At 39.8% G+C, this 25,451-nt stretch overlaps 1 protein-coding gene across 3 annotated transcripts in view; it reads left to right on the forward strand.

Annotated features, from left to right (window-relative positions):
• LOC128986088 (signal-induced proliferation-associated 1-like protein 1) overlaps nt 1-25,451 on the forward strand; it is a 133,013-nt gene that overhangs the window by 96,641 nt on the left and 10,921 nt on the right. For all 3 annotated transcript variants that reach the window (XM_054406208.1, XM_054406210.1, XM_054406209.1), the window contains exons 11-20: nt 17,046-17,202; nt 17,870-17,973; nt 18,321-18,478; nt 18,981-19,087; nt 19,355-19,489; nt 19,990-20,078; nt 20,561-20,712; nt 22,164-22,242; nt 22,755-22,940; nt 23,449-23,696. In XM_054406208.1, the coding sequence (XP_054262183.1) occupies nt 17,046-17,202; nt 17,870-17,973; nt 18,321-18,478; nt 18,981-19,087; nt 19,355-19,489; nt 19,990-20,078; nt 20,561-20,712; nt 22,164-22,242; nt 22,755-22,940; nt 23,449-23,696 (1,415 nt within the window). The remainder of the gene's footprint in view (nt 1-17,045; nt 17,203-17,869; nt 17,974-18,320; nt 18,479-18,980; nt 19,088-19,354; nt 19,490-19,989; nt 20,079-20,560; nt 20,713-22,163; nt 22,243-22,754; nt 22,941-23,448; nt 23,697-25,451) is intronic.

The following is a 25,451-nucleotide window of genomic DNA, read 5'->3' on the forward strand; positions in this document are numbered from 1 at the left end:
CAGCAACAACTCTCAGTGTATGGCCAATGCGGCCTGTGCACTGGCTTGGCAGGTGTTCCACGGTTGTTTCAACACTCCTGCTATCGATGAAATACTCACGGCGGGTGATCGTTTGTATAGAGAATCTCGCCGTGGGCATAACATTGTTAACAGGTACTTGTTCCCCGAGGACCTTGCCAGGCGTTTCCAAATTGCTGATATTGGCATTACAGTGGACGAAATATCTTTCGTCTGCAACGGGTTGTACCCGAACAGTGTAGATGGTCTTGATGAGGCAGTGAAATCATTGTCAACTGTCTTGGAAAGTAATATGCCGTGTGATTCTCTCGACGGCGGGTTCCTGTTCACGGGACAATTAGTGACTGTGGCGTTTTGGCGTCACCGAGAACAGTTGTATCTGTTTGATTCCCACGCCGTGAACGAGGCCCGCCTTAGAGACATAGATCCGGATAAAAACAAGGCAAGACTATTTCGATGTAACAACCCTCCTATACTGGCCTCACTTTTACTAGCAAATTCGGCGTTCGTCGGTGGTCAGTATAACATCATGAAACTCAAGTTTTCCATTGACCCCACTGTCCAACCGATTGAACGTGTTGATAATAATTTATTATCGATTCCCCCCTCTCAGACAGAAGTACTTCCAAACTTGAACTGCAAAAAGGGCCCTGGAAGGCCTAAGAAAGTAAAACGTGGGCGCCCAAAGGCATTGGACACCACGCGGGAAGAGCAAGTGGACGCGGCAAAGAAGAAATATAGGGAGACCCACCCAGATCAAATCAGGGAGAAGAATAAGGTTTACTCTCAAAACCATCCTGAGATTTACAGAGATGCTGCCGACCGTTACAGCCAAACGCACCCTGAAGTCAATAGGGCTGCTGTTGGCCGATATAGCCAACAAAATCCTGATGCCTCTCGTCAAAGGGTGCAGATTTTTCGGCTACGTAATCCTTTGTTTTCCGATCTTCGTCACTTGCCAGCTTCACTTGCACGAGCAAAAATGTTTCCGGACAACATCCTGTCCCCCGTGACAATTTCTCATCACGGCTACTATTAAAAGGGGGCCTGGGGGCGGAGCCCCCAGCGAGCCAAAGGCGAGTCTAAATACTATACAGCCGGATGTGTAACTAAGGGATACAAATTCTAGACCACTTCTAGATGAGCTAGAGACTTGAAATTTTCGGTGGTCGTAGGTCTAGTGCCCAAACCCCCGGGAAAAATCCGAAAAGTCCCATTTTCAAATTTTAACCCCCCCGAAATTTCGAATTTCCCCCCCCCATGTTATTCTTATGGGAAATAACATTGAAAAATACCGAATTTGGTACTCTCATATGAACCGCTTAGAAACGTGCTAGAGACTTGAATTTGCGTAGTATTTTAGTATGAGATCTTATATTACCGGTGGAATTTGCAAAAGTCCCATTTTCAAATTTTAACCCCCTCAAAAATTCAAAATGGCGGACCTCTGAAAACAAAAAAAACACTTTCTTTTTCAACCGGATATAGCTCGAAAACGGTAAGAGATAGAAAAGATTTGAAAGTATATCCAGGAACAGGAATTACATTTTCTACAAAACCCTCTTAGGGGTTTTCCGAAAATCGCACTCCTTCAGCTTCAAAAAACGCCCTACTTTCAAAATTTTGTAAATTTCTTTCAAATTTTTACCGGTTTTCGCTATTTTATCATACTTAAGTAATTCCTTTTCGCAAATATTATTATTGTTTTGTATTCTTCTTACTTTACTTTAAATTTTACTCTTTACGTGTTTTTTCGTAACTTTACTCCTTGACCCCCAAAACTTAGGTTTAATGTCAAAATTTGAAAGTTTTTACGAGCTCCATGTTATTCTTATGGAGAATAACATTGAAATTGAATGACTTTGTTATGGTCATCTGAATGGTTTAAAAACGTGCTAGAGACTTGAAATTCGGTAGTAACGTAGTATGGTATCTTTAATTAACGGGGAAATTTGCAAAAGTCCCATTTTCAAAGTTTAACCCCCCCCCAAAAATCCTAAATGGCGGACCTCTAAAAACGACAAAACACGTTTTTTTCAAACGGCTATAGCTCGAACACGGTAAGAGCTAGAATCGATTTGAGGGAAAATCTTAGGTTCGGAATTAAATTTTCTACAAGATACTATTACGCGTTTTTCGAAAATCACACTCCTTAACCTTCAAAAACGCCCTGCTTTCAAAATTTGGTAGATTTTTTTTTAAATCTTTAACGGTTTTTTCTATGTTTCCATACCCAAATAATTCGTTTCTGCAAATATTATTATTGCGTTGTATTCTACTTACTTAACTTTAAATTTTACTCACTAAGTATTTTTTCGTAACTCTACTCCTAGACCTTCCAAAACTTCATTTTAATGTCAAAATTGGCCAATTTTACGAGCCCCATGTTATTCTTATGGAGAATAACATTGAGGAAAACTCTTTTTTTTATTACTCTTCACAACTTATATATTTGTATACTCAAAATGCTCCATTGTAAAAAAAAAACTCCATTAAGTCACATTTACGTACGTGAAAGTTAGTAATGCAGTATTAAGATTTGGTTCTCGCTCTTAATTTTGCTACTTCTTTACATACTACCATCAGTTATGCAGTTTTAACATTTGGTTCTCGCTCTTACTTTTGCTACTAGAATTGACTACACTTGCTTAATTCCAGGTGTACATTTCTATGTGAGTTGAGTGGTTTTTATCATATTTTCGCTCCTCTATTTAGTATCCATACGAGATGGCTTTCACTTGCGTTGCCGCTGGATCTTTTAACCAGGGAGATCCTAGATTTACTGTTAGCAATAACGCTCAGTGCGTGGCGAATGCGGCCTGCGCGCTAGCCTGGAATGTTTTAGGTGATGGTTTCAGTACCCGATCAATAGACGAGATTCTCATGGCCGGTGATCGTCTGTACATGAAATCACGCCATGAGTATCAGATTGTTAGCAGATATCTGTTTCCCGATGAACTTGTGCGGGACTTTGAAATTGGTAACATGCATGTATCCATTGAGGATATATCGTGTGTGTGTAATGGTCAGTACCCTTCGGCTGTCGATCTACTTGATGATGCTGTTAACGCATTATCAAGTATACTGGAGGGGATTTTGTCCTCCGATTGTCTCGACGGCGGTTTTCTGTTTACCGGCCAATTAGCGGCAGTCGCCTTTTGGCGTTCAAATGGCCGCTACTACGTTTTCGACTCTCACGCTGTTAACGAAAACCGGTGCCGTGACATCGTTCCAGAAAACAACAAAGCTAGGCTCTTTGTTTGTGACACGTTAAATTCACTGGCAGCACTGCTTCTGTCGAATTCTGGATTTACCGTGTCTTATTATTGTTTGACAAAAATTAAGTTTGTCATGCCTGCTCCTGCCACCCCTTTGATTCGAAGCGCTGTCCCTATTGTTGTTAATAGTGACACTGACAGTCCCAATCCACAAGAAAATCCCAAAGACAAAATTCGTGGGAGACCAAAATCAATTAAGCGTGGCCGTCCTAAAACCCTTACTTCCACTCGTGAAGAGCAAGTGGACGCAGCTAAGAAGAAGTACAGGGAGACTCATCCTGAGAAAAATCGCCACGATGTGCAAACTTTCTCTCAGCGTCACCCTGGAGCGGCTTCTGAAAGAGTTCAGATTTTTCGACTGAAAAATCCAATAATTACTAAACTCCGACATCTGTCTGGTCCACTTGCTCGGTCCATTTTGGAGAATGGCCCAATGTCTGTTTGGAGAGGAGATTTGCTGGACACAATAAAGCCGTATAAATTACAAAAGACCAGTCTCTGGGTGGACGACGTTTATAGGTGTCGTCATTGCCAGGCACGGCTCTTCGAGGAAGAGAAGAATAGAAAGCAATGGTGCTGCGGTGAGGGAGCCTTCAATGTCCTTCAACTTCCTCCCCTACTAGAGCACTTTTATTCTGATCGTCACTTCCTTGAAAGAGCCCGTGCGTACAACGACATGTTTGCTTTCTGCGCACTCGAAGTGTCAGGCGGGTATCGACATCCCAGTGGTCTTTCTTTTTTCAAGATCGAGGGAAGAATGTACCACCAGGTCTACAATCTGGACGCCCCAGGACAAAAGTTCACAACTCGTTCTGGGAACGTTCAGTTTGTGAATCGGTCCCGCCTGTACATAGACGACGGCGAAGAGCGCCGTAACATTGCGATGGGTAGATCGCTTGATGCCGAGATCATCGACGGTATTGCTGATTTCCTCTCGAGGGAAAATCCTTACATCGAGCATTACCGTCGATTGAGTAACGAGCCTTCTGTTACAGCTCACTTGGCTTTCGAGATAACAAGCAGGTCTACCCATGGCCCTGTTCTCGGCGATCGGCAAACAGGCGTTGAAGTGCACGCCGTGCTCAGCAATGATGAGACCGACACTGAGCCCCGGAGACTGACAATTTGGAAATCTGGTTCTGACAGACCTACATTCATAGATCTTTTACATCCCCTGATGGAACCATTCCAATATCCCCTACTCTACCCACAAGGCACTGTGGGATGGCACGTTGGTCGTCTTGACAACAAGGGTGCTAAGCTGACTCAATTTAAGTACTCGCGGTGCCTCCTACTTTCAGAACCTCGCTTCTCTCACCTAGGCCGTCTCTCACAAGCTTGGCAGGTTGAGATGTTCGCGAGGTACGAGGAGGAGAAACTGCGTTATATTAAGTTTACGCAGCTGAAGAACACCGATAGTGCCTTGCGGGTGGGGCCGGTTGACGAGATTCGGAATGCACAGCAGGTCTTGAACGACATCGCTCGTGATGAAACCGTCCAAGGTGAGGGCGGGGTGCAGGCAGGAAAGGTTTATCTCCCAAGTTCTTTTACTGGTGGGCCTAGGTACATGAAGGTCAAATATGAGGACGCCATGGCGATCGTATCGCGACTAGGTTCCCCCACTTTCTTTTTGACGTTCACGTACAACGCCACTTGGGAGGAAAACAAGAAAGCTTGCCCTCGTGGAGGAAGTCGCAGTGACCCTAGCACTGCTTGCAGAGTTTTCAGACTTAAACTTCTGGAACTTCTCCGAGACCTACGCAGCGGATCAATGTTCGGACGGTCTGTCTATATCGTCTACGTCATCGAGATGCAAATGAGGGGCCTTCCTCACGCCCACATTGTATTCAAGATTGACGGCGACGGACCAGTTCAGGCGTCCGAAATTGACTCCATCATCCGCGCGGATATTCCCTCGGAAGAAGAGGCCGGAGGCCGACTGAGGAAGTTGGTCCTCAAACACATGATCCACGGTCCATGTGGTAATGATCATAGGACTGACTTCCTCTGTTGGGACTCTGCAAAGGGTTACTGCACCAAATACTTCCCCAAGCCCTGCTGTGAAACCACCCACGTCGACGAGAGGGGATTCGTCCAATACAGACGTGATTATACCAATCAGGGGACAATTGTATCACGCAATAAGAACATTGCCGTACATGACGGTTGGGTTGTGCCGTATAACCCCGCACTGATGTTGAAATATGAGGCCCACATCAATTTGGAGCTGGCGTCTACTCGCCGCGTAATTAAGTACCTCTTCAAATATCTTATGAAGGGAGGATCTCTCCAGAACGTCACAGTTACTCCCTTCAGTAAGCAAGATGATGAGGTACAGCATTACGTGACGAAGAGAATGGTGGGTGCCAGTGACGCATGCTGGCGGTTGTTAAGCTTCCCAGTCTCAGAATCTGAACCGACAGTTGAATGTCTTCCCGTCCACCTGGAGGGCAAGCAGTCTGTTCTATTTAGACCTGGTCAGCTGGCAGAGGCAGCCGCTAGAAATAGCTCAAAACTAACCATCTACTTCGACCGGCCTTGTATTCCAATGTTTGACGACTTGACTTACCAGGGTTTTTATGAAACATTCGTGGTCCAAAGCAAGCGTCCGAAAACTGCGGAGGTTTACGAGCACCCCGACGGCGTTCATTTTATCACTGCCCGCCAGCATGGCGAGAAGGTGTGCAGAATGTTTTGGGTCTCTCCGAGCAGGACTGAACAGTACTATCTGCGTATCCTCCTCATGACTGTTCCTTGCCGTGGTTATGCCGACCTCCTGTCCCGTGGCGGACCAAACTGCCGAACTTTTCAAGAGGTCGCACGGCATCTCGGCTTGGTGCAAGATGAACAGGAATACCACCACGCCCTGCGCGAGGCCGCCACTTTCATGACTGGCCCGAGACTCCGTTCTTTCTTTGTGATACTCTGCAACATGGGAGCTCCCGCAGCTCTACTGTGGGATGCATTCCGTGATTCCATCTGCGAGGACCACATTGAACGTAATCCTCTCGATGTTGAACTGGCCTACAAGCTAGGTCTCATCGAGATTGATCGTAGTCTCCGTCGGCAGGGCTCTTGTGTCGCAGATCACGGCCTCCCCGATGTACACGATGACACGACGGAGTTGGGCAGAGAACTGCTCTTACACGGCGAAAATCAACAGAGAGCGTTTGTGGAGGAGTGGGTGCCAAAGCTCTCTGAAGACCAACACCGTGTATTTGAGTACGTTACCTCCGTTCTCAATGCCCCAGCCAGCGGAACGTCGTCGAAAATCATTTTCCTTGACGGTCCGGGTGGCTACGGAAAGACCACTCTTATTCGTGTCATTCTCGCATACGTGAGAGGTTGTCGTCAGGTTGCACTGGCAGTCGCCAGCTCTGGGATCGCCGCGGGTAACATGCCTGGTGGGACTACAGCTCACAGCATGTTCCGGTTGCCACTCGACTTCGGTGACGGCACCGGCTTTTGGAATATCACCAACGGCTCCCAGCGAGCAGAGCTCATCAGGGCTGCAAGGCTTATTGTCTTCGATGAGGCCCTGATGGCACATCGGTTTGTTTTCGAGGTTCTCGACAGATCCCTGCGAGACCTCATGCGTTCCAATGAGCTATTCGGTGGCAAAATCTTCCTCTGCTGTGGCGACTTCCGCCAGATCGCACCCGTCGTTGTGAACGCTCGAACGCCATCTGACATAGTTTGTGTTTCTCTTCGGGCTTCCCATCTGTGGCAGCATTTCAAAATTTTTGCCCTGACGACAGCTCATCGGACTAGTGGTTCCACAGCCTATTCCGAATTCCTTCTTGTGGTAGGCAACGGGACTGTCAGTTCGACAACTTTCTTGGAGGGACGGAACGAACAAAGTCTAATTCCGCTGCACGGGATTAGACAAGTGACGTCTTTGACTGATTTGGTCGATTCCGTCTTTCCCGCAAACGTCCTACTCGACTCTGATATGTGTTCGCGACGCGCAATCCTCTCGACTCTGATAGTGAACGTCAAGGAGATCAACGACCACATCTTGAACTCCCTCGACGGTCATCTGTACGAGCTGAGGAGCGCCGACACAGTTGACAGAGAGAACGACGATGTTCTGGATGTCGACGTTCAACTCCTGAACACGGCTACTGGCAAGGGCGTACCAGACCATGTTCTGCGGCTGACGATCGGCTCTGTTTGCCTCATTATGAGGAACCTCAACATCGCTGAAGGACTCGTCAACGGCACTAAAGTCATCGTAATCGGCATCTCCAACCGCCTGATTACAGTGAGACTTCCCGGACAGACGCAACCTATCGGAATTCCTCGGATTACCTTTACTTTTGCGTTTGTCGAGGGTTCGCCGTTACGTGTTCGTCGACGTCAGTTCCCACTGATGTTGGCCTATTGCATGACCGGACACAAGAGCCAAGGTCAGACAATAGATTCAGTCGGTGTTGATTTACGGACCGATTGCTTCACGCACGGGCAACTGTACGTCTTGCTCAGTAGGGTCAGACATCCCGACCATATTGTCGTTCTCGTCCATCCCGAACGTGTCCGAGATGGAATCGCATACGCAAAGAACATCGTGTATGGCGATCTCCTTCTCTAAACCGGACTTGACACCAGCAGTAGGCTAGGGGATCTGCTTAATCAAAACTCCCCGTTGTGACTTGACAACATCGGCAGTACGATAGGGGGCCTGCCTTATCAAAAGTCCCCGTTGTTGTATAAAGTAGTTAGTAAAGTTTACTAACTTGTACATTTGTAAATAATTGTAAATATGGTTCCGACGTTTCCTGGCCTCCCCGTGGCGGAACTGGATATGCCATAAATTTTATGGCTAACCGACAGGGAAACAAACATTACTTGATCTATTTTCATAAATATATACATGAATATAATTGTAAATATGGTTCCGACGTTTCCTGGCCTCCCCGTGGCGGAACTGGATATGCCATAAATTTTATGGCTAACCGACAGGGAAACAAACATTACTTGATCTATTTTCATAAATATATACATGAATATCTACTATAATCTATTTATTTAATATGATACTTTACTATTATCAACGTATTCACTTATCAATCGACATACTAATCAATCTACTCATCTTATACAAAAGTTTACTAACTTGTACATTTATAAGTAATTGTAAATATGGTTCCGACGTTTCCTGGCCTCCTCGTGGTGGAACTGGATATGCCATACAGTTTGTGGCTAACCGACAGGGAAACAAAAATAACTTATTTACTATAATCTATTTACTTCATAATAATACTTTACTATTAAACTTATCAATCTACTATAATATGTTCGTGAGATGGTTATTACTTCTATATCGATTTTCGCTATTACAACCCCAATTGTATTATCACTTCGTTTGACCAAAAACTCAGTTGTAAAAATACTTTACTAACATACTCTATTTCAACTTTAAAATAGATTTTTTAAGGGTTTTTTAAGTTGGAGCTTGAAATTAACTTGCCAACCTCTTGTAATATATTCCTAAAATTGTTTTCATGTAACGTAATATTGACTGTTTCACTGACTGCATTGTACAAACTAAACTCTGATCTACTAATGACGACTAACAGCTAGGGGGCCTGGGGGCGGAGCCCCCAGCGAGCCAAAGGCGAGTCCATATTAATATACAACCGCATGTGTAACTCACTGACTCACTGATCAGGTATACTAAATATTGGGCACTTCTAGAGTAGCTAGGGAGCTGAAATTTTCGGTGGAGGTCCGTATGGGTCCCAGACCACCAGGAAAATCCCAAAAAGTTACATTTTCAAATTGCAACCCCCCCAAAAAAATTCCATTAAAAACGCACTTTTTTGGAAAAAACATGTTTTTTTAAAACAGCTGTAGCTCGTAAACGGTAAGAGCTAGAATCGATTTGAGGAAAAATCGTGAGTTCGCAATTAAATTTTCTACAAGACAGTTTTGTCAGAGAAGGCGTCATATCGAAATTCGCACTCCTTCACCTTCAAAAAACGCTCTACTTCCAAAAATTGTAAAAATTCTTGATTTTTTTAAGTGTTTTTAATTTTTAAAACGACTTTTCGCACATATATTTCTACTTTTTATGCTCACAACGTTGAAAGGAAAGTCCCTGGAGTGACCTTCTATAACTTTAACCTACTAAAAAAAATTCAAAATGGCGGATTTTCAATCAAAAAGATCGTTTTTTAACGTATTTCTTATGGAGAATTAACATGCAACGACAAGCAAACTAGAAGTAAACGTCAGTAGGTGAAATATGGGCGTTTGGCGACAGAAAAAAACATTTTTGTCACTTCTAGAGTAGCTACGGACCTGAAATTTTTTCTGAAGGTTTGTCTGGGTACCAAACCACCCAGAAAGTCCCAAAATTTAGTTTTTTCCAACCGAAACCCACCAAAAGAAATCCCTTAAAACCCTAGTTTTTTGGGAAAAACATGTTTTTTTAAAACTGCTGTAGCTCGAAAACGGTAAGATATAGAAACTATTTGAGGGAAAATCGTAGGTTCAGAATTAAATTTTCTACAAGACACTTTTCTCAAAGAAGGGGTCATATCGAAAATCTTACTTCATCACCTTCAAAAAACGCTCTACTTCCAAAAATTGTTAAAATTCTTGATTTCTTTGATGTTTTTAATTAATAAAACGGATTTTCGTAAATATATTTGTACTTTTTATGGTCTTAACGTTGAAAAGAAAGTCCCTTGAGTGACCTTCTTTAATTTCGACGTACTAAAAAATTTAAAATGGCGGATTTTCAATCAAAAAGGTAGTTTTTAACTCTTTTTTAACGTATTCCTTATAGAAAATTAACATGCTTATACACACAAACGAGATCTAAATGTAAGTAGGTGAATTAAAAGGTGAGTGAGCGTAGCGAACGAGCTCCAACCTAAAAGTGAGTGAGCGTAGCGAACGAGCTAACCTGAAGGCAAGTGAGCGCAGCGAACGAGCTCCAACCTAAAGGTGAGTGAGCGTAGCGAACGAACTAACCTGAAGGCAAGTGAGCGCAGCGAACGAGCTCCAACCTAAAAGTGAGTGAGCGTAGCGAACGAGCTAACCTGAAGGCAAGTGAGCGCAGCGAACGAGCTCCAACCTAAAGGTGAGTGAGCGTAGCGAACGAACTAACCTGAAGGCAAGTGAGCTCAGCGAACGAGCTCCAACCTAAAAGTGAGTGAGCGTAGCGAACGAGCTAACCTGAAGGCAAGTGAGCGTAGCGAACGAGCTCCAACCTAAAGGTGAGTGAGCGTAGCGAACGAGCTAACCTGAAGGCAAGAGAGCACAGCGAACGAGCTCCAACCCAAAGGTGAGTGAGCGTAGCGAACGAACTTCAACCAGGATTTGATTGAGCCATGCGTTTAGTTTAATTTGTTTCTTATCTCCACCCCAAATTCGTGTTTAAACCTGAAATTATCACAGCTACTATAAAAAGGGGGCCTGGGGGCGGAGTAAATATTGTTACCTCCTCAATCCCTTTGTATTGTAACGTTATATAATTGTGGCTAAATATAGGTTTACAGTAAATGCCTTAGATCATTTTTGTATTAGAGCACCAAACACACATCGAGACTCTAATATTTTTGGGCTTATTTAATCACCCCCTTAAAAATACTCTTTAAGAATTACCTAGCAACTGCAAAGTAATCATTATATTAAAACGCAGAAAATATTCCTAAACAAAATTCTGTCCCCCGAGGAACATTCCCACAGACCCCAAACCAAAAAAGGGGGCCTGGGGGCGGAGCCCCCAGCGAGCACAAGGCGAGTCTAATTAACTATACAGCCCGATGTGTAACTCACTCACTGACTCACTGATCAGGTATACTTATGTTTACCCACTTCTAGAATAGTTACGGGGTTGAAACTTGGCACGATTTTAGGTATTGTTCTTAAACCACCAAGAAAATTGCCAAAAGTCACATTTTTAAATTTTAACCCCCCTAAAAAAATTCAAAATGGCGGATTTTTGAAAAGTGCGAAAAAGGCGTTTTTTTTAACGTTTATTGTGCTTAAACCGTTCGTCTAATCAAAAAACGGAACACACTTACAGTATTTAGAATTAAACGAGCTACAATTTTATAATATAAAGTTTCTTTCTATCTCCACCCCTTCCCCCCAATATTTCGCTCTAAACACAAAATTTTGGAATGTTTCATCATGTTTTTTTGTTCAAACGTCCGTCGCGGCTCAACCGTAGGTCTGATCAAGAAACGGATAGCACCTACGTATGTTTACTTTTGACGATCTACAACTTTGTAGTTTAAAATTTTTTTCCATCTTCACTCCTTCACCCCCAAATTCATGCTTAAACTTGAAATTTTGCCATTTTTCCTTGTTTTTTGGGGGGTTGGCTGCCCTGGAGTAGGTTAAAATCCGTTTTGGGTATGTTTGACCTATTACTTGTTTTTTAAATATGCCTAAAGTTCATCCTTAACCGATTTCGGAATTTTCACTCACCCTAATTAACCCTCAAAATTGGGGGGATAGTTTTAGTTAAAATAAAAAATCCCGATTTTGAAGATTCTCGTCAATTAAAAATTATATAAACGCAAGATTATATATAAACAAACAAAAGCTTTGTATACAAAATTTTATGGTGTAAATTTTGTTCTATGGCGCCTTTTACCTATCTATACTCCAACTCCCTCAAAAAACCCCATTTCGATAGTTATGTCCTTGGAATTTAGGAATAAGCCTACTTACACACTCATATTAGCGCTAGAACATTAAAATCTTTAGCGGTGTTGGTATTCGGTCCAAATTACCTTAAATATTATTAAAATCGTTATTTTCTCATTTTAAACCCCCCTTATGGTTTAAAATATCCCCCATGTTAATCAAATAGAGAATTAGCATGCGAAGAATATAATGGCATTTCAAGCCTTTTTAAGGTCTTAGTAAAAATTTTTAAGTTATTCATGGTCGTAAGTCATTTGAAAAATAAAAAAAGAGGCCAATCTCATCTTATACACCCCCAAACCTACAACACCCCCCCTAAGAAAACTCAAATCTCATGTAAAACTGTTTCTCGTCGTTCTAGATATTTTTAATTTGTGTAGGTTTAATGTTGTGAAACGGTAGTTTTTTTTTGTTACAACCAAGTTGGAAGTCGTTGTTTATGTCACCCACCCCCCATAACCCCTCTTGCAGAAATTGTTTTTTATGTTTTTATTACAACAGCGTGGCTCTTCTAGATGTGCTAGGGAGTTGAAATTTCGCAAACTTGTAGTTCTTGGGCCCAAACCCCCGGGAAAATCCAAAAAAGTCGCATTTTCAAATTTTAACCCCCCCGAAATTAAGGGTTTCCCCCCATGTTATTCTTATGGGGAATAACATTAAAAATTGCCGACTTTGGTATGGTCATATGAATCGTTTAGAAACGTGCTAGAGACTTCAAATTTGCGTAGTATTGTAGTAAGAGATCTTACATTACCGGTGGAATATGCAAAAGTCCCATTTTCAAATTTTAACCCACCGAAAAATCCAAAATGGCGGACCTCTGAAAACGACAAAACACGTTTTTTTCAAAGGGCTATAGCTCGAAAACGGTAAGAGCTAAACAAGATTTGAAAGAATCTTGCGAACGGAAATTAAATTTTCTACAAAACCCTTATCGGCGTTTTCCAAAAATCTCACTACTTAAGCTTCAAAATACGCCCTACTTTCAAAATTTAGTAAATTTCTTTCAAAAGTTTTCCGGTTTTCGCTATTTTTTCATATTTAAATCATTCTTTTTTGCAGATATTATTAATGCTCTGTATTCTCCTTAATTTACTTTAAATTGTACATATTTAATGTTTTTTTTTTTTATCTTTACTCCTTAACCCCCAAAACTTAGGTTTAATAACAAAATTTAAAGATTCTTTACCACTTTTACATGCCCCGTGTTATTCTTATGGAGAATAACAATGGAAAATGCCTACTTTGGTATGCTCATCTGAACCACTTATAAACGTGCTAGAGACTTGAAACTTGGTATTAATGTAGTAGGGGATCTTATATAACGGTGAAATTTGCAAAAGTCCGATTTTAAAATTTTAACCCCGCCAAAAACCCAAAATGGCGGACCTCTGAAAACGATAAAACACGTTTTTTTCAAACGGATATAGCTCGAAAACAGTAAGAGCTAGAAAAGATTTGAAAGAATCTTTATGAACAGGAATTAAATTTTCTACAAAACCCTCTTGGGCGTTTTCCGAAAATCGCACTCCTTCGGCTTCAAAAAACGCCCTACTTTCAAAATTTGGTAAATTTCTTTCAATTTTTTACCGATTTTCGCTATTTTTTCATACTTAAATCATTCCTTTTTGCCTTGTATTATTATTGCCTTGTAAAATTCTCCTTCTTTTACTTTAAATTTTACTTATGACATGAGTTTTCGTAACTTTACTCCTTGACCCCAAAAACTTAATTTTAATGTCAAAATTTGAAAGTTTTTACGAGCCCCATGTTATTCTCATGGAAGATAACATTGAAATTTAATGACTTTGTTATGGTCATCCGAATCGTTTAGAAACGTACTAGAGACTTGTAATTTTGTAGTATTGTAGTATGGGATGATAAGCTAAGGGTGAAATTTGCAAAACTCACATTTTAAATTTTTAACCTCCCCAAAAATCCAAAATGGCGGACATCTAAAAACGATAAAACACTGAAAGTTGCCGTCTTTGGTATGCTCATCTGAACCGTTTAGAAAGGTGCTAGAGACTTGAAACTTAGTAGTATTGTATTATGGGATCTTACATTAACGGTGAATCTTGCAAAAGTCCCATTTTCAAATTTTAACCCCGCAAAAATCCAATATGGCGGACCTCTGAAAACGACAAAACACGTTTTTTTTAAAGGGGTATAGCTCGAAAACGGTAAGAGCTGGAAAAGATTTGAAAGAATCTTTACGAACAGGAATTAAATTTTCTACAAAACACTCTTAAGCGTTTTTCGGAAATCGCACACCTTCAACTTTAAAAAAATGCCCTACCATTAATATTTGGTAAATTTTAATCAATTTTTTACGATTTTCGCCACTTTTCCCAATCGAATTAAATTCTTTTTTTAAATATTATTAATATTTTGTAGTTACTCTGGTTTACTTAGGGTTTTATCCTCCTATCGTATTTACAACCCCTCCCCCAATATTAAATCCTCTACAATGGGGGACTGGGGCTAAACTCTAATCTACTAATGACGACTAACAGCTAGGGGGCCTTTGGCGAGTTTGCTAGTATACTGTGGGTAGCTGGCTTATTATGAACACATGTTACAGCTTCAAGTCTTTTGTTTACTTTTTCTTTGTTATTTAATTCAGCCAACATGGTTACCTAGCAACCCATAAGACTAATGTTAAAAAAATGTGATTTTCAGTTTCATTTTTCTACGTAATTAGATTTTTGTTGGCAGTTCTAACTGCAGTAAAATCGTTTTTAGGCCAGAAATAAACTATTTAAAACATTTGAAGAAAATCGTCGGAGCCGTTTTCGAGATCTTGTTTGCAAGCAAGCAAGCATACATACATCAGGGTGTCTAGTAGTCGGGAAAATCGGGAAAGTCGGGAATTAGTATTGAATTTCAAAATGGTCTTGAAAAGTCGGGATTTAGTCTTAAATTTGATTTCAAAGTCGGGAATTTTCATGATTTTGCCGCGATCGTCGTCTTGCGTTTACGTAACCGCGAAATCCAATGATGACGATGTCTACACGGCCTCGGGAAATGTTCACGATTTTGCCGCGATAGTGGACGACGACGATGACGTTTCCGAAACCGCGGGAGACGACGATGACGTTTCCGTGACCGCGGGAGATGACGATGATGTTTCCGTGACCGCGGGAGACGACAATGATGTCTACACGGCCGCGGGAAATGTTCATGATTTTGCCGTGATCGCTGACGGCGATGATAACGTTTCCGTGACCGCGGGAGATGACGGTGATGTCTAAACAGCCGCGGGAAATGTTCATGATTTTGCCGCGATCGCGGACGACGACGATGACGTTTCCGTGACCGCGGGAGACGACGACGACGTTTCCGTGACCGCGGGAGACGACGATGACATTTGCTCGGCCGCGGGAGATGACGATGACGTTTCCGTGACCGCGGGAGATGACGATGACGTTTCCGTGACCGCGGGAGATGACGATGACGTTTCCGCGAACGCGGATGACGACGATGACGTTTCCGTGACCGCGGGAGATGACGATGACGTTTCCGTGACCGCGGGAGACGATGATGACGTTTCCGCGAACGTGGACGACGACGACGATGGCGTTTCCGTGACCGCGGGAGACGACGATGACGTTTCCGTGACCGCGGGAGACGATGATGACGTTTCCGTGACCGCGGGAGACGACGATGACGTTTCCGTGACCGCGGGAGACGACGATGATATCTGCTCGGCCGCGGGAAAAGTTCATGATTTTGTAGCGATCGTGGACGACGACGATGACGTTTCCGTGACCGCGGGAGATGACGATGACGTTTCCGCGAACGCGGACGACGACGATGATATCTGCTCGGCCGCGGGAAATGTTCATGATTTTGTCGCGATCACGGACAACGACGATGACGTTTCCGTGACTGCAGGTGACGACGATGATGTCTACAAGGCCGCGGAAAATGTTCATGATTTTGCCGTGATCGCGGACGACGACGATCACGTTTCTGTAACCGCTGCAGTCAATGATGATGTCTAAACGTACGGTACGCGGAAGATTTCATGATAAAAAAAACCAAATTGGCTAGTTAGAATTTTGTATTGCTGCATTATTTCTTTACTTGAAAACACCACATTATCATAATACTACTTTATGACAAAGACAGGGGTTGGTGTAGTATTATTTAGAACATTTGGTTAAGCTATCAAGAATCGAGAATCGATACATTTTGGTATCAACACCCACTAATTGTTGAAAAAACTAGTCTTGAAAAATCTGGAATTAGTCTTGAAAAGTCTGGAATTAGTCTTGAATTTTATAATAAAAATAAACTAGACACCCTGATACATACATACAAGCAAACATTGCTCGTATTAGAGTATAGGATTCATTACTGAGCAAGGGGCTGAACCCTGCAGTTTAATAGTTTCCTCATTAACCCAAGTTCATGTCAATCGTGTACATACAGTACTTCTAGCCCGCCAACTCCGTTACTGAACCCTTGGCTGAACCACAACAGGCTAAATGATCCTGCGGTAACTTTGAGGCTGTGTTGCCAGCTGACTAGGAAAACAGTTAAACTGGGATTTGTATTTTAATTTCTATGACAAGAAGTTCATAAATTTAGTATGGGACTGGTAGTTACTGGTATTACCAAGCTCATGAGTGAGCTTCTACCTATTCCCAGTTTTCTGTTGATTTTTCCCTTTGAAGTCGTGGTGGTTTGTAAGAAATTATGACATTTCCATGATTGTAGGAGATGATCACATATACTGCCAAGCTTTGATAGTCGTAAAAGACAGCCCAAGGAAATACTAACTGGGTACAATAATTTTGTGAGGTTTTACAAATAACTGAGTACACTGAACACCACTACTTTTTCATGTGGATGTCTGCTAATTTGTTTTGTCGACATGTTTCCAAACAATCGTTTGTCTCTCAATCAGTCCAATGTAAGAAGACTGAAGCATCAAAATCACTTACACTTAGCACTTAGCTTTGTATTTCAAAGGACAGTAGTGCATCTTGTATGCTGGGTCATGTAATAGTTTTATATGTGGAGCGATTAATTCAAACTCACTTTGTCTATAACTAATCAGTTTGCTCGTTCCAGGTGGGTATCATGTACTGCCGAGCGGGTCAGTCTACCGAGGAAGAAATGTACAACAACCAAGACGCTGGTCCTGCGTTCATAGAGTTTCTAGAAACTATCGGACAGAAAGTCAGACTAAAAGGTTTTGACAAGTACAAGGCCGGACTTGACAATAAGAGTGAGTTTATTGTTTTCTTGGGTTCAAACTTCCTTGAGAGATATGGTACAAAAATGTTACAGTTAGCTTTGTTAGAATGTGTTGTACAAAATAAATATTTTGTTTTATTTAGGGTGAAATATTAAGGTAGTTAAATGGCAATATTCTAATCAAATTAATTAAACTAATCCCGGTTTAATATGAATTGGTACACTTTTTTAAATGTTTGAACTTTTATTTTAATTTGTATACAGCAACAAACATAGGGTTAGTAATTTTCTTCCATGTGTCCCTGTTCAGATATCAATACATAGTATAGATAGATATTAATATGTAGTAGGCTAGATCTTTTTCAACCTGGTGTACCTTGGTTAGACAAGTCTGCCTACCTGATTTTCAACTTTGCTGGAATAACCAATGGTTTTTCATACAAAATCTCTTACATTACAATATGATATAATTACATGTATTAGGTTGTTACGGATTTTATTACCAGCAAACATATTTTATCAAATAAAACATTTGTCTCATGCACTGTAATATTGTTCTAATAAAAAGAGGTACTAGACATAACATTATTGAATTTTTTGTTGACTCAGCAAACATATTCTTTCCCTTGACTATTCCATAGTAAGTGCATGCCTAGCTTGGATGGTATTAACTAATGTTACTTTACTATGTGTTTCAGCTGATTCGACAGGTCTGTACTCGGTTTACTCTCAGTATCAAGACTGTGAGGTTATGTTTCATGTTTCCACATTGTTGCCATTCACACCCAACAACAGACAACAGGTAGGTTGGCTTTGTGTTCTTATTTTTCAAAATCACTGTCTCTTGGCTTAAAAAAACTTGTATTCTTTATAACCAATCAACTAGCCTTTTGAATTATCTAATTCTGAGTTGAATTCATTTTCACTGTCTTTTCATGAAGTTTTCTTACACAATGACAATATCTGATCTTATTAGTTTAGGTTTGATCAGTTTAAAATTATTCTAATAAGTCCCTAAGACACATCTTGATTTAGTTGTTAGACTCCAATACTGAATACACTGAGAATGCATGTAATAAATTGATTTCACCATACATAATTAAACTGACTGTTGAGTAATTGCATTCATATTTTTTATCCTGTTTGCAGCTGCTGAGAAAAAGGCACATTGGTAACGATATAGTGACAATAGTCTTCCAGGAGCCCGGAGCTCTCCCATTTACACCAAAGAACATTAGATCGCAATTCCAACATGTGTTCATCATTGTTAGAGCGATCAACCCTTGCACCGAGAACACACAATACTGGTACGAAGGGTTTATTTTAATGAGTTTTTACCAGTTTTTGTTACAGCTGACTGTGTGGATTCTATTGAATTTAACAAAAGCTTATTACCAGGCGATTATGAACCTGATACCTAAAAATTAATCATGTAAAAAAGGCAAAGACATAATTTTTAGAATAATAGTAAATTTTGAGGAAAGAGCCCATCTACAACCTGATATTCATGCTCAGAAAAAAATGTTTACTGAAAAAAAATTATCTAATCGTATTTCAAAAAAATCTTTCTAGACTTGGACTTTTTCAATTAATGGAACCTCAATTAATGGAACCTCAATTCTGTATGTGCATTTCAGTTCAAGAACAATAAAATAAAAATCAACTCTGTCAAATGCCTTGGTATAGTCCCAAATACCATAAATCTAAAATTATGTCGTTTCTTGACACTTTTCATAAATGACGCAACTGGTACATCTGTAAAACATATTTCAATTCCGTAATTTAAATTCCACGATTTAATTTTTTTAGTGTGGCAGTCACTAGATCAAAGGAAGTGCCTGTTTTCGGACCACCGATTCATGAAGGAGCGACTTTTAACAAATCAAAAGCTTTTGCGGATTTTCTCATAGCAAAGGGTAAGTGAGTAAATATTAGTGAAAGGTGTTACTAATACATACATTTAAAAGTTTATAAAATAAAAGATTTTTTAAATTTCTGTCCAACTACACTGAATTCAGAACGTACTTGATGTTTTAAGGTGTATTTTAGCTATTAATTATTTTTTTCGGTCATAGAGACATAGTTTTAAATGTGTGTCAGTAAATGTTTATTCCTTTAGAATATAATATATGATTGAAATGTCAATGCATACATCACAGTGAACGATCATTTGACTGTTACAGTTATAAACGCAGAAAACGCTGCCCACCGTTCAGAAAAGTTTTCCACAATGGCCACAAGAACCAGACAGGAATACTTGAAAGACCTGGTTACCAACTACTCTACCACCACGTGCGTGGAAACTAGTCAAAAATTCTGTAAGTTATTAATGTTTGGTAATCGTTGATTTTAGTTTTGTCATAGGAATTTGTTGTTATACTGTAATATCAATTAAATTATATATTTTTACAACTAAGAACTAAAATAAAACCTTACAATTATGTGCTAAGGTTATTGTAAACTTATATTGGGTTTTGTATGTTTATTTACATACATTTTATTATAAAAAATGCAGATTTTCAAATTATAAAATGAATTTGAACACTTACCAGGTAGTAGACAAATATTAAATCCTTCACATTGAACCTTTTATGTCCTGATAACTCTCTTAGTTGAAAACACCCTGCTAGAAAATATGCCTCTTTTGTTATTTGCTTATGAAATTGGAAAACAAATTTAAAATGTGTCAGGAGGTATTACTTATCTATATAAAACTTCAATATTAGAAATGCCACTAGCACTAGCACTGGTTATGTTCTAAAAATATTTGTATGTTAGTGGCTATACTTATGCTAATGAACAATTGTGCTTTTTTCAGCAATGTTGTCATTTAGCAGTAAGAAGAAGACTGCGTGGAAGCCTAGACTGGTGGCAGATGCGACACAGCGAGGTGCAATATGCTGGCAGGTAAAGTGTACAAAGCCAAAGAGTATCTGTATATAATGAATAGAATATAATAAATAAGTGCCATACAATCCTATTTCATCTTATTACATTTATAGGTTTCAAAGCTCTTGTACCATCTTCATATTATTATGAAATCCCTTCTCTCCTCACATTTTATTTTCTACTGTAATTCAGAAAAACATTTTGAAAAATATTGTGAATTTTTTGGTCATACATTTGATTTGGTGTGGAGTTTTAACATCAGCACTGCAAATGAAAATCCCATTAGTTGTGTAATGCGTACAATTAATAAAACAATTACATATTTTAAACCGATTGAAATATATCACCAGATTTGTTATGTGTTTGGTCAAGAAGTAAGAGTGGCAGAATATAGTTAATGGCTGACATTTAGGTTGAATTTCGAACAAATAATGTTAAAGACTTGTTACAAAGTATTATCAGTGAGCAGTGAGCTAACTGTGCTACGTATCTGTTGACAGGTGGTGTTGGAAGACTCTAGCCTAGCCACACTAGTAGACTGTATCTTGGCCGTATCTGCAGACACTCTGTTGTTGGTAGAGGAAGGCAGTCGAGAGATAGTGTTTGTCACACCTTGCAAGAGTGTACTGGGGTGGACCACCAACACCAACAGGTAGGAGTACCATTCACGGTTACGTAGATTATAACACTTAAAAACCATAAACTCAAGACACTATTCTGAGTAGCAAACTCAACCATAACCGGATTACCCACAACCTTTCACTGTAACCTTTGGAATAGAACTAGACATTCTATCCCCATGGTCAAGCTGTAGCCAGATTTTTTATCAAGATGGAGGTAGTTGAACTGGAGCCACGGGAGATGATCCAAATTTTGCCTTGATCACGGAAGACAACGATAATTACTACACGTCCGTGGGAGATGAATTTTGCCGAGATCGCGGAAGACTATGATGATGTTTCCGTTCCGTGTGGGATATTCATTCATTATTTTGCTGTGACCATGGGAGACAATGACAATGTCTTCATGGACACAAGAAACGATCAAAATTTTTTCATGATCAGGGAAGACGACTATGATGTCTACTCGACTACGGAAGATGATCTGAATTTTACCACGATCGCTGAAGACAATGATGATGTTTCTGTTCCGAGATATTCATTGATTATTTTGCCAAAACCATGGAAGGCAATGAAAATGTCTTAATAGACGCGGAAAATTATCAAAATATTTTCAAAATCGGAGAAGACGATTATAATGTCTGCACGACCGCGAAGACGACAATGATGTCTACTCGACTGCGGGAGATGGTCTGAATTTTGCCACAATCACAGAAGACTAAGATAATTTCTACATGACTGTGGGGGACTGGGGATATTCGTGATTTTACCACGATCAAGGGTGTCATCGATGAAAGTTTTCATGACAACCGGAGACAATGATGGTGACTCTGTTACTGAGGAAGATATTCAGGATTGTGCAGTGATCCCAGAAGACATTGTCTCCACAACTGCAGGAGATGAGGTAACCACTCTTAGTGGTATTACACTGAGACTATTATCTACATTAGAGCCTTTCAGAGGTGTTATAAACTGAATTTTAGCACCTTAAAATATCAAAATTTCTGGAGGGGCTCCAAACCCTACCTCCATAATCTTGGTAGGATCTTGGTAGGTATTCCATAATCCATACCCCTTCGGTTTAGGCCACCCCAAAACAAAATCCTGGCTACCCCACTGGTATAACTACCATTATGTGAGTGGCTCATTCAACAATGTTCTTTTTTAATGGAAAGTTGGCTACAGCTGGTCCATATAGATGGAATTTGTACTTTAGTATAACAAAGTGATACAACTATCTATGTGCCCATGTATAAACTAAATAGCTGAAAACTGCATCTCACATTAAATTTAATCATACTTAAAATGTTAGAAGATCTAACGTTTGAATTTTTTCTTAGTTTATTTTACTAATACTTTTTCTAGCACACTTCTACTATTTGAATTATACTATTTTTATTACCAATATTATGCTCATAATGTACGATTTCACGACTATCCTTTTCTGTAAATCATTTGTCGTAACATTATTTTTGTTTTGCAGTTTACGTGTTTACTACCACCAGGGGGAGTGTATGACTGTTCATATGAGGGAGAATGGGGATCGAGATGAGCTTATGGAGGTAAGGTTTAATTTTTCTATGAAGTTGGAAAGCATAATTTGATTTTTAGACCTTTAATGTGTTTAGACCTGTTCTTTCTAAGGTTGAATTAACCCTACTGATAAAGGTATTTGATTGTGAAGGGCTACTTATAGAAACTTGATTAGTAAAAAAAAATTTTAAGAAATGTTTTGTGTGAAAAACAAATATGTAAAAAGGACACTGACTAACCATATTTGGGAGAGATGAATGATTAGCTATGTGACTTCAATTAGATTTTTCTATGGCTGGATATTTATTGGATTGAAACAAAACTATAGACTCACCAACAATCAAAAGAAAATATAATTTATTAAAAATAGCTCAAGGTTTAGACTCAAATTGATATCAAAGTTAATCCATCCACCCTGGTTTAGATGGTTCTTTTTTTAATCTCCTAAATGTGGAGTTAATACAGTAATTTGAAGTTAGGGTCTGCTTGATGTAGATATTGAGAATGTTGATGTAATATTGTTGCTCCTTTTTACACATAGGTGGTAGTGAGGCTACGCTCAGTGACACAGGGCAGTGTGGCGCAACAACTGACACTCAAGCGCAACCCCCTGGGTCAGCTGGGGTTTCACGTGCAGCCTGACGGTGTGGTGACGCAGGTGGAGAGCATGGGGCTGGCGTGGCAGGCGGGACTGAGACAAGGGGCTCGACTAGTCGAGATATGCAAGGTACAGAAGTCTCTGATCTAACATGTTATCCAGTGGACGGTCAAGTACTGTGAAATTGTGCACTATTTTTGAGTGGGGTGGGTACCACCAAACAATCTCTTTGCACACCACCACTGTACTCAGAAAATACTCGCTGGGCTTGTAGAAATATGTGAGGTTGGAGAAACTGTTGTTGTGAGGTATTCAAAATAAGTTTGGATTTTTTGTTGGAATGAAAAACATTATAATAATGCTAAGAATATAGTACAGTTGACTGATACTTATAGGACCAAAAGGGTATCGAATTAGATAACAAATCAATGTGTATCAGCAATGCAGCTTCATAATCCTAAGACTTAGTAAATTATTCTCTAGTTATTTTTGGGTACGGTACTAAACAGTGTGATCCAGAACACAAAAAAAAAAACAAAAAAAAAACAGCAGCGTAAATTATTAAAAATTTTTTTTACTTTATGTAAGTAAATGACATTTACTAATAACTAGAAAATAATAAACACCCTTATTGCAGGTGGCTGTATCAACACTGAGCCATGATCAAATGGTTGATCTGTTGAAGACTTCAATGCTGGTCACCGTAACGGTGATTCCACCTCACAGTGACGGCAGTGCTCGGCGTGGCTGTGCCATGCAGCACTGCGGTTACAACCTAACGTCCGGTTATGAGGGTGACTATGAGAACCTAGCTTCTCCAGACTCTGCCCCGGCCACTGGTACTGCAGCTCTACAGACAGCTGTGCCTGCCAACCATAGGCGCAGGTGGGTGTTAATGAATACAGTCAAAGTAATTTTTAATATTTTGGAGGAGAGTTCCCTTGGCTTAGGAATAAATTAAGGAAGAATAAATTGAGACAAAACTAACTTACGAGGAAAGAGTTTCAGTCAGTTTAAAGCACACTAGAAGTTCACAATTCTAATTTCATATTTTGTCCCTTTCTTTATGAAACCCTCTTGTAGCGGCAAAAAATCAAATGAATCATTTTATTTGCGTCTCTATGCCATTGGCATTTAAACATTTGTTTCGTAAAGGAACAGTCCAAATCTTTGCCTTGTTATTGTTTGGCATTGACCTTTTGCCAGATTGTTGATAAAAAAAATGGCACGTGGGTTCAGAAACAATCTCGTATAAAATAAAACCAACTACCTTAATACTAACCAAATTTAATAACGTTTTGATATTTTTGTGTGCTATCTTATTATGCCTAGAACTTTTTTATTGAGCTAGTCGATTATCCATTCCTACTTTCTTAATGTATTTTTTATATGTCATATTATATTATTTATTTATTTGAAGATCTTAAGTAAAATAAATAATCCTGTATTTATCCACATTTTATGCTTTAAATCGATTCTACAAAATGAAATCATGTTTTTAATTTTGATCGAGTTGAAAGATGCTCTTAGTTTACTGATAATTTAAACATTGACAAAAGCATTTGGTTTATTAGAACTTGCATGGTCTTTTGGCCATTTTTGCATTTTTGGTAATTATATTTTATATTTCTTCATTTTTACCTAAGGTGGCTGTGGATGCATTGTAGGCACTTGCCTTACTGTAAATATGGCCAGATAATATAACTCACTCACTCCCATGGCCATTTATGCCCAAGGCGGGATTTGGCCGCACCAACAACTGCTTTCCATCTCTCTCGATCTTCTGCCTCTTCCACTTCTGCCCCCACTTCTCTGACGTCCTTGGAAACACTATCCCACCATCTCTTCTTGGGCCTTCCTAATGGTCGTTTCCCTTCTGGCTTTCCTATACTTGCTTCTTTTAGTAGTGAACCTCGTTCTCTCCGTAGTGCGTGTCCTGCCCACCTTATTCTCCTTGCTTTCACGTGTGCTACTACATCATAATCATTGTACATATTCCTTATCTCCCTATTATGTCTTTTTCTCCATTCTCCATTTTCTTGTATTGGTCCATATATCATTCTTAAAATTTTGTTTTCAAAAACAATCATTTTGTTTTCTTCTTTTTTATTTAAAATCCAAGTTTCAGCTCCATATGTTAATACTGGTCGAATTATACTATGATATATTTTTATTTTCGTTTTATGTGAGAGAATCTTTGAAGTCAACAATTTCTTACAAGAATACATACATTTATTGGCCTGAGCAATCCTATAATTTATTTCCATTTCTTCACTATTGCTGCTTGATATAATTACCCCTAGATATTTAAATTGTTCAACAACTTCAAAAGTATGTCCATCTATACTAATTTCATTTGTCCTCACTTCATTTGGCTGTCTCGTGAAGTGTATATATTTTGTCTTCTCATCATTAATCTTTAGGCCCATTTTTTCTGATTTTTTTATGAACAGTCTGGTTAGCTCCTCTAGGTCATTTCTGTTTTTTGACAGAATTACTACATCGTCCGCAAAAGCTAGGATGTTTATTTTTGTTCCCATTTCTAAACCTATATTTGTTTGTCTTACTTGTTGGAGGGCCTCTTCTAAGGCTATGTTAAATAGTATAGGTGACATTCCATCACCTTGCCTTACGCCTGTT

The sequence above is a fragment of the Macrosteles quadrilineatus genome, unplaced genomic scaffold, assembly GCF_028750875.1.
Source record: "Macrosteles quadrilineatus isolate MER2022 unplaced genomic scaffold, UCM_ALF_1.0 Scaffold_2__2_contigs__length_208266976, whole genome shotgun sequence".
Lineage (NCBI taxonomy): Eukaryota > Metazoa > Arthropoda > Insecta > Hemiptera > Cicadellidae > Macrosteles > Macrosteles quadrilineatus.